This window comes from Monodelphis domestica, chromosome 6 (genome assembly GCF_027887165.1).
Source record: "Monodelphis domestica isolate mMonDom1 chromosome 6, mMonDom1.pri, whole genome shotgun sequence".
NCBI classification, from domain to species: Eukaryota; Metazoa; Chordata; class Mammalia; order Didelphimorphia; family Didelphidae; genus Monodelphis; species Monodelphis domestica.
In genome coordinates this window covers 107,450,335-107,465,660 of record NC_077232.1, presented here as the reverse complement: position 1 = coordinate 107,465,660, position 15,326 = coordinate 107,450,335, and the positions used below count along the sequence as shown (strand labels likewise).

The 15,326-nt window shown below is 34.7% G+C and overlaps 1 protein-coding gene across 5 annotated transcripts in view; it reads left to right on the top strand.

Annotated features, from left to right (window-relative positions):
* The window catches only part of PPARGC1A (PPARG coactivator 1 alpha), an 800,952-nt gene that overhangs the window by 780,349 nt on the left and 5,277 nt on the right, over positions 1-15,326 (top strand). For all 5 annotated transcript variants that reach the window (XM_007496655.2, XM_056802471.1, XM_007496657.3 and 2 more), the window contains 4 exons: positions 328-432; positions 571-691; positions 7,986-8,107; positions 8,459-8,610. In XM_007496655.2, the coding sequence (XP_007496717.1) occupies positions 328-432; positions 571-691; positions 7,986-8,107; positions 8,459-8,610 (500 nt within the window). The remainder of the gene's footprint in view (positions 1-327; positions 433-570; positions 692-7,985; positions 8,108-8,458; positions 8,611-15,326) is intronic.

Genomic DNA, 15,326 nt, shown 5'->3' with positions numbered 1-15,326 from the left:
TCATCTAACTTTTTCCATTACCCGGAGAGCTGCCCTATGCCAGGATAGTTGAGATCCATGCAAGATAAAGCTGACAATGTACCAGACCTGGTGCTCAGTGTTAACATCAATAAGAGACGCTGAGAGAGAACACATCACTCCAGACCTTTAAGCTGACTAGATGATCACAAACTGTCACTGGGAAATCTCCCTGGTAGTGAGGAGGAAAATGCCCGTTTATGTAAGATGCAGCTCCAGAGTCTTCCGGAGCGCTGATAAACTCAGGCTCGGTGGCAGGTGCCAATGTCCTTCTGTTTTTGTTTTTTCTTTTTTTCTCCTCTCTCGCAGATCTTGTTACTACTATGAGTCCAGCCATTGCAGACATCGGGGACACCACAGTTCTCCCTTATATGCAAGGTCACGCTCCAGATCGCCCTACAGCCGAAGGCCCAGGTGATGATGCTCTCTCTGGTTTTCCTCTGCCTCCCTCTCTGACTATCTCTCGATAACAAGATGCCCCAGAAATGCAACCTTCATTTTTTCACTGGCAAATTCAGGTCCTTGATTTAATGATTAAGTTATGTTTCCCAGGTATGACAGCTACGAAGAATATCAGCATGAAAAGCTGAAGAGGGAAGAATACCGCAAAGAATATGAGAAGCGAGAGTCTGAAAGGGCCAAGCAAAGGGAGAGACAAAGGCAGAAGGCAATTGTAAGGAGCATGGAAATCATTTTCATTCTAAAGGAATAGATTGTGTTTTATTTTTCATTTTGTCTGGTAGAAGAAGTAAAACCAATGTGGACACTTGTAAAATAACTGACAATGTCTTTTAGCTTTAAAAAAATCACCTAAATCTGACTTTAACTTTCTAACTTTGCTTACCTTTTAGGCAAGAAATATCTTTTTCACCTAAACTTTTTTTTTAATACTATGGATTAAAACATCAAATAACCACTGAAGGGAGTAATAATGTATTAAGAAAGAGAAATTAGGTTTGTCCAGTCACAGGACGAGTTTTCCCAATAATTCCCTTGTGACTTTTGCACCCACTATAAGGTCCAAACAGAAGAGGCCCTGGCTACAGATGGGCTCAGGCCAGCTTTTGGCCAAATGAAACTTGGAGGACAGAGTAATTTTAGAGATAATTATCATTTCTTAACAATTTTATGAATATGCAGTCAGATTATTGATGCACATTTATCTATACCTTCTAGCCATTTTCTTTTCAGAACCCATTAAATACTCTAATACCATATTTTCACTGACCATTTATGGACCATATCTAAAGGTAGTAATGAATTTCTCTTGAAAAAAAATTCAGTTTTGACTTATGCACCTATTTTAGGTTGATCTCATCCATCCTTTAACTTTTATAGTCAATTTGCCACTAAGCTTTCCCACAAACAACTGCTTGAGTCATTGCTAATGGACACCATCAGCCCCAGCAAAACACTGTCATTCATTGGTTGATTAACCAGAGAATCACTGATAACTACTAAGGGAAGTTCTGTTGCATTTAGCAATACAAAGAGCCAAGGGGAAGAAGCCCATTTGGTATTCCTAGCAATGATTTATGTCAAGCACAATTTGGGGAAAGACTGCAATGTTTACTACTCAAGGGGAAAAAATCCTTAGAGAAAAGTTTGTGGCCATGTGACTAAGGAGAAATTTGTAAAAAAAAAGAAAAAAGAAGATTGGAAAAGATAATAAAAATCAGACTGTAGCCTATCCACTTACAGGTTTGACAGCAGAAGATGACTAAAGATGAGCAAGGGCTTGGTCAACAATACGAATGAAAAGGAATGACACTGAAATTTGAACTGAAGTCAAACTGGCAAGATGAGAGTAAATAGACTTAAAATAGTTGGGAAGCACATTGGGAGTTAACATTTGTCACAGCTCTTATCCTCATTTTTCCTAGCTATGAAATGAAGTGTGGTTTTAATAGTCTATTTAATTTGTTAACATTTGAGAAGACTAATGAAAATTTTAAGTTCTATTTGGGAAGTATATTAGAAATATATTTAATTAGTGACCAATACATGGCCTTTTTTAATAGATAGGGAGCAAATTAGTGAGATGAATTGGGGAAAAGGCATATTTTTAGTGTTTTCTGATATGGATTTTATTAATTTTTTAAAATAAGCTCTTCATTATATTACCTCATAGACATAGTATAGCTCTGCAAAACAGATCTAGCATTTTAACAAATGACATTTTCTAATTGACTGGTAATCGTCAATTAAAAAAAGGTTTTGCATGTAGATAGCTAAAAAACTAACATTAAAATATAGTTCATGCATATAGAATGGGCCATGCATGGAAATCTTTCCATTTTCAGAGAGATATACATATTTATGAGTGACCAGGTGGGCCTTATTCTTGAAGAGAACCATTCAGGTTCCATTCAGAACCATTCAGGACCATTAAAAACTAGTGGGAAATTTTAAAGAAAAACTAGGGAGCTATGGTTTGAAATTTTGCAGGTCACTCAAAACAAACAATAGACTAAAATCAGATTGTGAATTGTTACCATTTACCATATCCAAGCCAAATATAGTTGAATTTTATATTGCCATTGCACTTGTTTTGTCTGTCCCGAACAACATCCCAAGACCCATAAAGGGTCTTTCTGCAGATTATTCCAAGCTCTGTCTTTTAGGCTTAAGAAGTTTAAAGTCATTTAAGCAATTGCATTTGAACCATATGAGCCAAAGCTTAGTATTTTACATCTAAACTACAACTGTTTTAATTTCCTTTGGTGTTTTCAGTCCAATCTATTTGCAATCTGTATAGTTTGCTGCCAAAAAACCATGATAATGAAATGTTAATTTACAATACGAAAAAAGAAATTATGATATGGACTGGCATTTAAAGCCAAATCTTTAGTGCTTCAGCAATGACTGGCATTTTAATTTGCTATGTCAACTGTACCCAAGTTGACCTAGCAAAACAAAACTCAAACTAGTAATGATGCCTAGCCAGTGACGGACCATCGATATCATAAGGTCTTTGATGTTAAGGTAATCATGCCAGATTTAGTATAGTTACTTAACTTTTGTAAGGAGGAAATTATCTTTTTATGTAAAGTATTGTATTCTGCGGCTGTGAGCATTATTAACTCAGATGCACTCCCAGACTATTCTTAGGTCTAAAAAGTCATCTCGAATGCCTGTACACATGGTGCTCTCTTAGGCAGCCATCCGTTTTTCCTCAAGGGTATATTTGTTTCTATCTTAACTCAAACATATACAGTGGTCCTGAGCATGCCTAATCTTGATTGATCTCAACAGATAAGCAAGACCAATTCTTGTTAGTACCTAGTTTGGAGACCTCCCCTTGGAACAATTGGAGCTCTCTTTTCAAAATACTAAACATAAAATAAGAGCTTTGAAAACAGTGGTTGAAGGAACTTATGTGCTATAGGCTCAGCTCTCTGAGCTTATTGTTGTTATTAGTACTACCTTATTAAGAAGCGGTAGGTTTTAGACATTTCATTTGAGGTGTCTGGACAGTTGTTTTTATCCTCCCCATCTTTCCATTCATTAGTATCTCCTTTTCAGATTTTTATCCTCTGGGGTCACTTTTGACTTCATTATTCATCTGGGAAAAGGCACAGGATTCCTTTGTTCCCTTCATCAGTAACATTCCATGTTCAGATTGGAGCTCTTGGGTTAGGGCTATCCCATTACCCTCAGCTTGGAGAATGAACTTGAGTCTTTAGTTGTTTGGATTAGAAAGAGGAAGGATTTTCATCTCATGTGTTTATTTTTTAGAAACAAGTTTAGAAATTAAAATCATGGTTTAAATTTGTCCTGTCTTTTCAATTCTGTTTCCCAGGACTGCAAAAATAATACTTAATGATTTAGTCTTAAACCAAATTCAGCTAATTCTGGGTACTTCATAATTTGAAACAACAGCTTTTCCCTAGTTTTCTAATTGCCCTCACACTGTTTTTTATATTAGATAGTACAAAGTCAGTTAATATAAGTCTATTTCTTTCTGTATTTGTCCCCTGTGTTTTGGCTTAATTAGGATTTACTCTTCTTGTTAATGCAACATAAACCTTAACTTATATATCCTAGCAGTAAACTATTGTTTATAAATGTAAAGGAATTTGAGGATATGCGATATCCTTCAAATGTTACATCCTTATAGATTATGAAAATTGATTGAATAATATTTTGAAGAATTTTTTCTAGAAGTTTTTAGTATTTCAGTTCTCTAAGGAATTTTTTTAACTGTAAATAACAATAATAACTAACACGTACATTTTACCAGTTAAGTTTTATAAAGCAATTTCCTCATGTTAGTGAAGTCTGTTAGCTTTTTATCTTCAAAGATATAAAATGGATTGCCCCTAGTCACATAGCTACTAAGTATGAAGGTCTCTTGATACTTTGAAGGCCAGAGTTCTTTCCATTATACCATGGTATTGTATAGTCCCTGTTCAGTCACCATTTTTAACTTTTTCAAATATGACCTATAAAATTTGCCTGCAGATTTTGTTTTAATTTTCAAATGCTCTTCTTTGTCTGCCTAAAACAAGAAAACTAAAACATACTAGAAATAAAAGGGTTTCATAGTTAGCTGTTCACTAATATTCAGTATTTCTGCTTTTAAGTACAATAGGCAACTTAATCAGTTTCATTATATAGCTCTAGGAAAACCAAATGCTCCATCTTACATAAACAGGCATTTTCCTCCTTCCCTATTCTATCTAAAGAGGGATACATTCAGATGGACAAAGTTAAAGGACTGAGAAATAGAAGGGACAATCTTAGATATAATCTTGTTCAGCTTCCTCAGGTTTACAGGAGAGGAAATTTCTCAGAGAGGTGGTGAAGTGACTTGACTGGATTTGCACAGAAATAAATAAGTGGCAGAGCCAGAATTTCAAGGGAAAGCCTTTCCAAATTCAGAGTTCTCCCTCCCCCATCTTTGTGTCATAGATTTCAGTTTTAGTTTCAGAATTCCCTTAACTTTATTAAATATCTTAGTGGTAATTAATATGTTCAAGCCATCATAGATTTGGAGCTAGAAGTAGAAGTTATACAGTATAGTCTTATTTTAAAGATGAAAAAATTAAGACCAAGAAAGGAGTAATAACTTCCTAAAATTAGAGTCAGACTATATATGAACTCAGGTCCTCTGATTCTAATCTTTTTGGCTACAATATAGTTCCCTACACTGAGTGGTTCCTTTGTTACTGTGTCTTATATCTGTTTCTCTCCATTTTTCTTTTTATAGTAGTAAACTTCCTAAAATATATGTAGAAAATATATACATTATATATATATTTATATATACATGCATAAAATAGATGAGATTTAGTTGATACACTGACTTTTTTTCATTCCCCATAAGTAATAAAATGCAATGTGGTGTTGTGATCTCACTGCTAAAGGAGGTACAGCACAGTTTTGTGGTTATCGTTAGGCACTTATATTTATTGACCTATTCACTGTGTTAGGTACTGGACAGTAGCCCAATAAAATTGGGGGGGGGGGCGAGGTGTTAAGATATACACTATACATGAAAATGAGTCTGGCAGCCAGATCTACTTCATGCATTCAGCTCTTGGGATTTAGTAATTAATATAAGTGGAACTCTACTTTATCAACTGTTTCTACTCAGTTAAAACTGATTTCCAAAACAGTCCTTAAGAGTGATTCCTAATAATGCTTGGAAATGATCGAATAAAATATTATAAAATTTAAAAAAAAGAGTGATTCCTGTGTAAATTTAACCTAAATTATAAAACTGCAGAAATTCAAAATGGCAACCCTTATTAATTTATCCAACTTGGTTGTCCATGGAGGATTGTTATTATGATCATCTATTTTAAGCTGAAATTTATTCTGGAAATTTGTAGAATTCTAGAGAGTGAAGGCAGGGAATAATGCCTTTCTTGGGTCTGTTCTATAGCAACTAGAACAAGAATGATAGATTGGCAGGTGAAAAGATATCAGTAAGGCATAGTGTTTATACCACCACCCCACCACTTCTAATTTGAATTACTTGTTTTTTATAATTTTTATTGATAATTTATCAATAATCATCAAATATTTTAACATAGAGAAAAGCATAAGATAGAGGCTTGTATAAGAAACTGAACACAGCTTGTTTTAAGAAGTACCCAAATCTGTAAATATAACAAAGTAAAAACAAAACTAAAAACTGTTCTCTTTATATACCCTTCTTATATTTCTGGGTTTTACATACATTTAAAAATGTCTTATAGATGTCATTTTTTGGTGACAGAGTGCCCTTTCCCTCTTCTAAGTTCTCCCTTATAACAATTATGTACATTTCAGCAAAACAAATCAGCCCATTGGCCATATCTGCAAATACATATCTCATCCTGCATCTCTGTCTAGCCTGTTGCCTTTCTGTCAAAGTGTGGGAAGTATTACATTCTTTTGACAAAGAAGAAGAGAGCTGTTTTATGTTTAAACCCATTTAAGACAGGTGATGACTATGTAAAAGGAAAAAAATGCAATTCAATGACCAACATGCGTATTTTTGGCACATAGTTAACCAACCCAACCCCCTTTGAGTCTAACCTAAATCTTAGTCATTTTAGTGCATTTCTTTTTGTTCTGCCTTCAGTGGACACAAAGGACAGTTAACCCATTATAAGGTGCTGCTATAATTTTGGAGACATTTCTTAGCCTCTGGTCTTTTCTGGAGGCCAAGTAACACCATCACCATTACCTCTCTCTAGCCCATTAGAGTCTCACACATGTGATTGCTGCTTTCCAGAAAACAAAGATGCCCTTGTTATTTTTAAAATTAGCCTTGGGCTATAAAAGTGACCTTCCTATTTTTGTAGGTTAAAAATTGCTAGCGACATTAGAATTTAATGATCTTAACTACTATTTGGTACAAAAGACCAGGTTCTTATAAGTAGACTAGTCTTTGACTAGATATATGGAATCAAGGAGAGATTTATTCCCACTAGTTTTTAGTTCTTATTTCCCAGGGCTCTACTTTGATGGGAGATGTCAGTATCCATGATCCATATTATCAGTATGCTAAATTAAGATTGAACTTTACAGTTTTTAAAACTGCACATTTTCCTTATCTATTTCCTGATGAAAAAACAAGGCATGGGAGACAAATTGTTTTTCTACAGAGGTCATTAAGCCAATGATGGAAGAGTTGTCCATCCAGGGTTTTGCGATCTGGCCTTGTTCTTTTTTTTCTTTGGTCTGAACCTGTGATTTCACACATATTCAGAATTCCTGCTACCATTAGTAACTGCTCTGTAGCATATTCTTTTTTAAAAAATTATTTAATTAATTTAGAATATTTTTCCATGGTTACATGATTCGTGTTCTTTTCCTCACTTCCTCCCTTCCCCCTCCCACGTCCAATGAGCAATTCCACTGGATTTTACATGTATCATTGATCAAGGCCTATTTCTATATTATTAATATTTGCAATAGAGTGATTGTTTAGAGTCTACATCCCCAATCATATCCCCATCGACCATGTGATTAAGCAGTTGCGTTTCTTCTATGTTTCTACTCCCACAGTTCTTTCTCTGGATATGGATAGCATTCTTTCTCATAAGTCCCTCAGAATTGTCTGGATCATTGCATTGCTAGTCTACCATAGTCTTAAAGCATTTTCTAGGGGCACTTGAAGATTAAGGAATTTGCCCAGGTTGGTCACACAAGCTTGTTTCCAGAGACTGTTCCCAAAGCTCAATTTTCCTGGCTTGGAGACTCAGTCTTTCCATTTAATTTAATTGCCTCTCTAAACTTTATCCAACATTAAGTATTCCTAGTCAGTGTATAAAGGGGATGTCTAAGAGAGAGAAAAAAGACCACAAAGAAGGAGAAACACATTGGGGAAATTAAACCATGGAAATTTATACCTGTTTGAACAGAACTGGCCTGTCACTCATGTTAGACAAACTTATACACACATAGATACAACTTCTCTCCCTCTTCTTCTTCCAGCACTAACAAGAATGCTTCACTTGTTTTCCCTATAGGAAGAGCGTCGTGTGATTTATGTTGGTAAAATCAGACCTGACATCACCCGGACAGAACTGAGGGACCGATTTGAAGTTTTTGGTGAAATTGAGGAGTGCACAGTAAATCTGCGGGATGATGGGTGAGAAGCTTCAAGATTATTTCTTGTTTAGAAGTTGACGCTATGTAAAAAATTATGGCCATAAGATTCGTGGTATGGGAGTTGCCAATGTAAGTGCTTTGAAAGATGACATGTTGAGTTCAAAACCTTATTTATTTTCTTTCATCCCTATTTATTAATCATTCCAGTTGAGATTTCCTGTCCCAGAAATAAGTATTTAGCTGCCTGACAGGACAATCACCCTGATAAATGGAGGCAGAGGTCTAGGTGTTGCACTAGGAGGGGGCTCCTTGAGGTAGAAAGGGTTATGTTTATATATGTTAATGTTTCTTAGCCATCACTGAACTTTCCCCCTTTTTTTGTCCATTACAGAGATAGCTATGGTTTCATCACCTACCGCTATACTTGTGATGCTTTTGCTGCTCTTGAAAATGGATACACTTTGCGCAGGTCGAATGAACCTGACTTTGAGCTGTACTTTTGTGGACGCAAGCAATATTTCAAGTCTAACTATGCAGACCTAGGTATGGATTTTTGTTGTACATGGGATGAGTACTACAGAATGTAAAGATCAAATGGGAGAAAACATAATCCATGGGCACCTGAGGTTGGATTTTAGCTTTGTCTTCTTGGAGACAGAGTATTTGTATACAGATTTTATGAACAAGCCAACCTCAGAGGCAAGGGGCTTAGGAAAGATGTCCATATCTCTTAGCTCTAGGTTTAGATTCTCATTTTCTGTGGGATGTACACACACACACACACACACACACACACACACACACACATTTATATTAATAACTAATGCTGACTCCATCTATGTAAATACAAAACTGTAATCATTATTTTGTTGGAACAAGGGTCTAAAAATCCTTACTTTCTAATCTCTCCCATTAAATACCTTTTGCTATGAGGGAAAATATTCAGCTTTTGAGATATACATTCTCCTTTTCACTTTATAATGTTTAATTTTTCTCCCCATAGCATATAAATTGCTACATGAGGGAGATTTTTTGAGACTTATTCATCTCTGACATTATATTAAAAATGAATTAATGGTTATTTATGATCATTAAAATTATTATGTAGTCCCACACCAAGAAATTAACAACTTATTGTTTATACAAAGCCCATGGCCTTATATTAATGAAAAAATAAAGCAGAATGTTGTGTTGTCTTTTCCCAAACCACATGATGTCTTCTTAGAGTAATTGACATAGGTGATGTGCCTTGTTCAGAGTGAATATGCCATAATTCACTTCACTGGCTAAATAGATTGTGTAAAGCAGTGGAAAAAAAGCAGCTGGCTGTTAGAGAGATAGAAGACTGGTGATGAAAATATAAAAGGAGGCAAGTCATTTGTTCAAATGATGACTGATAAAAACAGCCAAGACAGATTGAACTTGAGTCAATTTGACTTATTTTCTTCAGTGATGAAGGCCAAGATGTTTCCAGTTTCTCAAAACCTATACAATTTCAAGTAAGCTTATCTGAAGGAACTCTTTAGAACATGATTCATCATTGGGGGAAGGAAGTTTTGATGGTATTCCCAAATTGCACTTGATTATCCTTGAATTATTTGAAGAGTAGAATTTTTCTTAGTGGTCATTACCCCCTTACCTTCTATTTAATCATCAAGATTAAGGTCTCACTAAGCTAGATCTTTGTTTTTGGAAAAGTATATTTGAGATACATTCTCTAAGCCACAATTGCTTGAAGTTTTTTTTTTTAAATAAATGTTAAAGATATTTTAAAAGTGGAAGAAACACTTTGGAGATCACATTTGTGACTAAACAAAATATACCTGCATTTTGGGCAATTTCAAATATAAATACACTTGCACTGGCTCATATTGCCTATAAAAAAAGTTATATCAAAAGTAATGAGTAAATAAATAAATTATAACCAAAAAGAGGCAGTGGAGACAAAAGGCTCTCTAATGTGTCAGAAGAAAATAAAAATACTGTTCTAGGATATGAATATAGAAATACAAAAGTGAGGTAGTCTATTCCCTGCTCTCAAGAGGCTTGCATTCTACTATTGTATGCAATATATTTACAAATAAGGAAAGGATGTATGCAGAGAAAGCCTTGATTAACCAGAACTATACTAATAAGAACCTTCAACCAAGCAGAGGTTTTTACTTTACTATATACATAAAGGAACAAGAAAATAAGCTAATTATTAATGTTTTAGGGAATATCCAAGGAATATTCTAAAGCCTGAAATCATTGAGCCTACTTATATGTAACCTTCAGTTCTTCAGACTTGTTCAATGAAAAATTTATATTCAGAATGATGATGTTGAAATAGCACTAGATCCTAAATTATCATCTCAATTTAACTTATTGAAAAATTTATTAAACACTTAAGACTGCACTAAATATTGGGATCCATAGACAGAATCAAGACAGTTCTTACTTTCAAAAGAACTCATGTTCTACTGAAGTTTTATAATATATACAATAAATTCAAGATAGTTTTGGGTGGAGGCAGGGGCAGGACACTAACAAATGAGGGTGACAGGAGTAGCCTTGAAAGAAGCTAGGAATTCTTAGAAATTTAGATGAGGAGGAAGAATATTCTAGCCTGGGGAAAAAAAAAAAACTACAATAGGCCCATAAGCAAGAAAAGGATAAAAAGTTATATACAAGAAAAGCAGGCAAACCAGTTTGCCTAGGATTAATTGTGCATGTGTAATATGAAATAAACCTGGAAATCTAGGCTGAGGCAGTATTGGAAAGTTTTTGAAATGTCAAATGGAAGAGTTACTATTGGACTTTAGACTCAATAGGAAACCACTGAAACTCCTTGAGTGGTGCCATAACAGTGATAGCTGTGCTTTAAGAGGTTCTCTTTTTAGCAGCTGTATGAAAGATGAATTGGAGAGGAAATTGGAAGGAGTCACAGGTGAGAAGTTATGGGGTTCTAAAATATACTGGTGGGGGTGGAGTCAAGATGGTAATTTAGAAATAGCAAAGATTGATTCCTTTATAAAATACACTGGGGATTAGGTATGTAGAAAGACAGAGATGATTCCCAGAGATGTTGTGAAGATACAGTTAACAAGAATTGGCAAGTGATTGGATACAGGGAGTAAAGGAGAGTAAATCAAAGATGGTAATTTGAAACTGTGAACCTGGCTAGAAAATTGATTCTTCCCTCAACAGAAATAAGGAAGTTAGAAAGAAGGACTCATCTGAAAGATGATGAGTCCCATTTTGGGTTGTATAAACCTTGAGATGAATATGGAACAACTTGGAACTGTCCACCAAGTAGTTGATAAGGGACTGGATCACAGGAAAGATGAAGAGTAGATGTAGATTTGGAAATTGAAGTTTATAGCATTACCAAGAAACATTATAGAGTACAGTGAAGAGAGCCAATAATAGAGAAGGCTTGGTACATAGATTGAAAAAAAAAATAGAGGCTGAGGAAGAGCAGTTAAACAGAGAAAGAGAATCAAGAAGTAGCATTTTCATAAAAGCCAAAGTGGAGAGGATATCCAGAAATAAGCGAGTGGGGAGGGGAGGCGTCAACGGTATTAGATGTCCCAAAGTCAAGAAGGATAAGAATTGCCAAAAGCCTAGTGGAACAAGCAATTAAGAGACCAGTTCACTTGATAGAGATTAGTCAATTAAGTCAAATGGCTGAAGTAGGCAAAGACATGCCCCAGCAGTTATTGGGACAAACTTCTACCATTAAGTGAGAACTGATTTTTCCTGACCTTAGCTTCAGATGTATTTGTATAAAGATACTCTAATGGTACAATTATTATTAATAAATTCTGAAGGACTTGAAAAAGGTCAATAATTTCAAGTGACAGAAAAATGGGAAAATAGTGAGAAAAATGACATTGTATTTAATTTTTTTCTCAAAATGATTTGACCAAAAATTCATAAAGAGAAACAAATGGGACAATTTTGTTACTACTTTGTTAAATTTAATAAGATGAGAAGCTATATTTCAAACAGTAGAGAACTGAATGAAGAAGAAAAGGGACAGGGGTATGTAGCTAGTGGCTCAGTGAATTGAGAGGCAGTTTTAGAAATGGGAGGCCTTGGGTTCAAATTTGTTCTCAGGCACTTCTTACCTGTGTAAACCTGGGCAAGTCCCCCATTGCCTAGCTCTTACTGTTCTTCTGCTTTGGAACCAGTAGATAATATTGATTCTAAGACAGAAGGTAGGGTTAAAAAAATAAAATAACAAAGAGTAGTTTTTTTTTTCTTTTCCAGCAATTTTGCAGCAAATTTTGCAGCAATTTGTCCACAAAACAGTGGAGATATAGGACAATAGCTTATGGGGATGGCTAGGGGAAATGAATTATAGAATAAGGAAGAAACATGCTCATTATATTGTATTTCCTGAGGAAGAAAGGAATATTAAAATTCTTTGTAAAGCAATTTTCATGAAGAGATTTCTGGCAACCACATTAACCTGAAATTTTAATTAGCTATAATAACCCTGTGCTTCAACTTACTGGTTAATTGAGGTTTTGCTATAGAGAAGCAAGGAGTTACCAAAGCTTTCCAATGATACATTTTATTGCAATTTTTCCTTATAATGTTATACAATATGGCTTGCTTTATCAGCAGTTTCTAGTAATAATAATAATTATTAGTATGTAATTTAGGGTAATAATGCTTTGCCCTTTCCCGTATAGCAAAAGTCAGGCAGGTTTACCCCTCACTTTGATGAGAGAAAAGGTGGCCTTTATAATTAACTTCAAAATGTTGGAATAGGCATATTGTATTAAAAGTCTTAGAAAACTGACATTCCAGGACTGCAAACAACTAGATATAAACTAGGTGTTCATTAGTTGGAGAATGGACAAGCAAGTTATAGCATAAAAATATAATGGAATATTATTTTGCCTTAAAAAATGATGAATAGGATGAATTCACAGAAACTTAGGAAGATTTTTGTAAATGGATGCAGAGTGAAATGAGCACAACCAAAAGATTTACACAAGAGCACAAGAATGTACAGGAAAACAACTTTGAAAGACATCCAAAATTTGAAGTCTGTCATCCCCAACAGGGAATTTGGACTCTGCCCCTGGAACCACTCTGACTTCTAATTGCTGGGTTTTCACTTTATCTTGTTTGAATTCAAGCCTTCTTTGCTTCACTTCTCTATTTTAAGATATCAGATCGTACCACTATGTATATAATATCTTCTCTCTTCCCTCTCTAGCACCCCTTTAATGTTGTCTTCCCCCATTAGGATGTAAACCCCTTGAGAGCAAGAATCATCTTCCTTGTGGATTTTTATCACCAGCATGTAACTATGTCTGACACATAGTAAATGTTTAATAAATTCTTTCTCCCTTTCTCCTTCAGTCTTTCTCTTTCTCTCTTCCTCTGTCTCTTTCACTCTCTCTCTCTCACCCTATTTACTGTTAAAGCTCTAACCAATAGACTGATGATAAATTATTCCTACTACCTCTTGGCAGAATGGTGATACACTAGAGAATATGAGACATAAATTTTCAAAACTGGTCAATATGTTGATTTATTTTGCTTGATTATACAAGAAAGTGTTATAAGTGAGGATTTGCATTGGGGGGAATGTTTGTTGGGGGTGAGTAAATAGATGGTATTAGAAATGCAAGGAAGGAGGAAGGAAGAAATCATGGAAGGAAGGAAAGAGCATTAAATATTAATATACAGAAAAAGGATGATTTTGTTGCCACCATGTTAAATTTAACATATATTTTAAAAGATCCACATTTACAGAAGTTCATTTTCACATATAATGTTTTTGTGTGTTCTTCTATGTCTAAATATTCATTTTTTGTTTAGGATATAGTTAATCCTATAAAGAAATTAAAAACATAAATCATGATCATAAATGCCTCAATTGTCATAACTTTAAGTTAAAAAGTTTAAACTTAAGTAAATCATAAATTATCACAGATTCACTCTAAGGAATTTAATGATGTGGACTTACAGTAAGTACTTCAAATCCTTTCTGCCATTTGCTCTACTTACTGGCAGAAGTTGGAAGTGTTGGCTCTTCCAATCCTTATTACAGCTAAATTCTAATAAGTGGATAACATTTGACAGTAACCAGTATTGACACTACAGCTGCCATTTTGATCTGATAACAGCTCCATGAATACTAGCTATTGATTAAATAAGAAAATCATTCATTCAGGAATAAAATAGTCAATTCAGTTTTTCTTCACTAATTGCATGTCTGTTGGACTGGACAAGGATATGCCCAACTTCTATTGCTGAGTTAGAACTGTTTTTTTTTTTTCCCCAATGCTTAGGCTTCAGATATGAGTATCTATATAAAGATACTGACATGGTACAATTATGATGTCTCAATCATGAATGACTTGAAAGAGGCCAATAAGATCAAGGGTTAGAAAAAGTATAAAAATAGTGAGAAAAATGACATTGCATTTATATTTTGTGTTAAAATGGATGGAGGCTGATTGTTGAAGAATTTTAAAGATTACTCCCCACCAGTGAACAGCATAGGAACCAATCAATTTATAACACTAAAATTTCTAGTGTTATATATATGTAATATATATATATAATTTCTAGTGTTATATTATATATATATAATATATATATAATTTCTAGTGTTATATATATGTATATATATATATATAACTTATGAATAAAATATAACAGTTGTAATGGAGGGATTGGTTGGTGGTGAAGGAAATAGGGGGAAGAATGAAGATCTCCCCTGAAGTAAGATCCAGGAGAGACAGCTGATGATTTAAGGTTATCTCAGAGAGAACCATTACACAGTGTAGATTAGTATGGTTGTTTTTTTTTAAAAGTACATTGGACAATATTTTATCAGATTTTGTTTTCCTCTAAATATAAGCCACAAAAGCGAAGTAGACGGTCTAGTGCGATATATTCCATCCCTTTCTCTATGGCGGTCTTCTCTATGGGTTTCTAAGGAACCATGTCAATGACATGAGTTTTGCAAGTTTCAAAAGGCTGGGGGGGGATGTATTTGTGCGGATATACACATATGCATGCACATATGTATTCATATATACACACACACACACACACACACACACACACACACACACACACACACACACATACACATGTGTGTGTGCTAGACGTTTTCCCCAGGAAGGGTACAAGTGATATAGCCCAGGCTGAGGGGAGAAGATCAGGTTTGATGACTGTTCATTATACATGGAATTTTCTCCTTCCTCATCTCTTCTTAGCTTCTCTGGCTTCCTTCAAGACCCAGA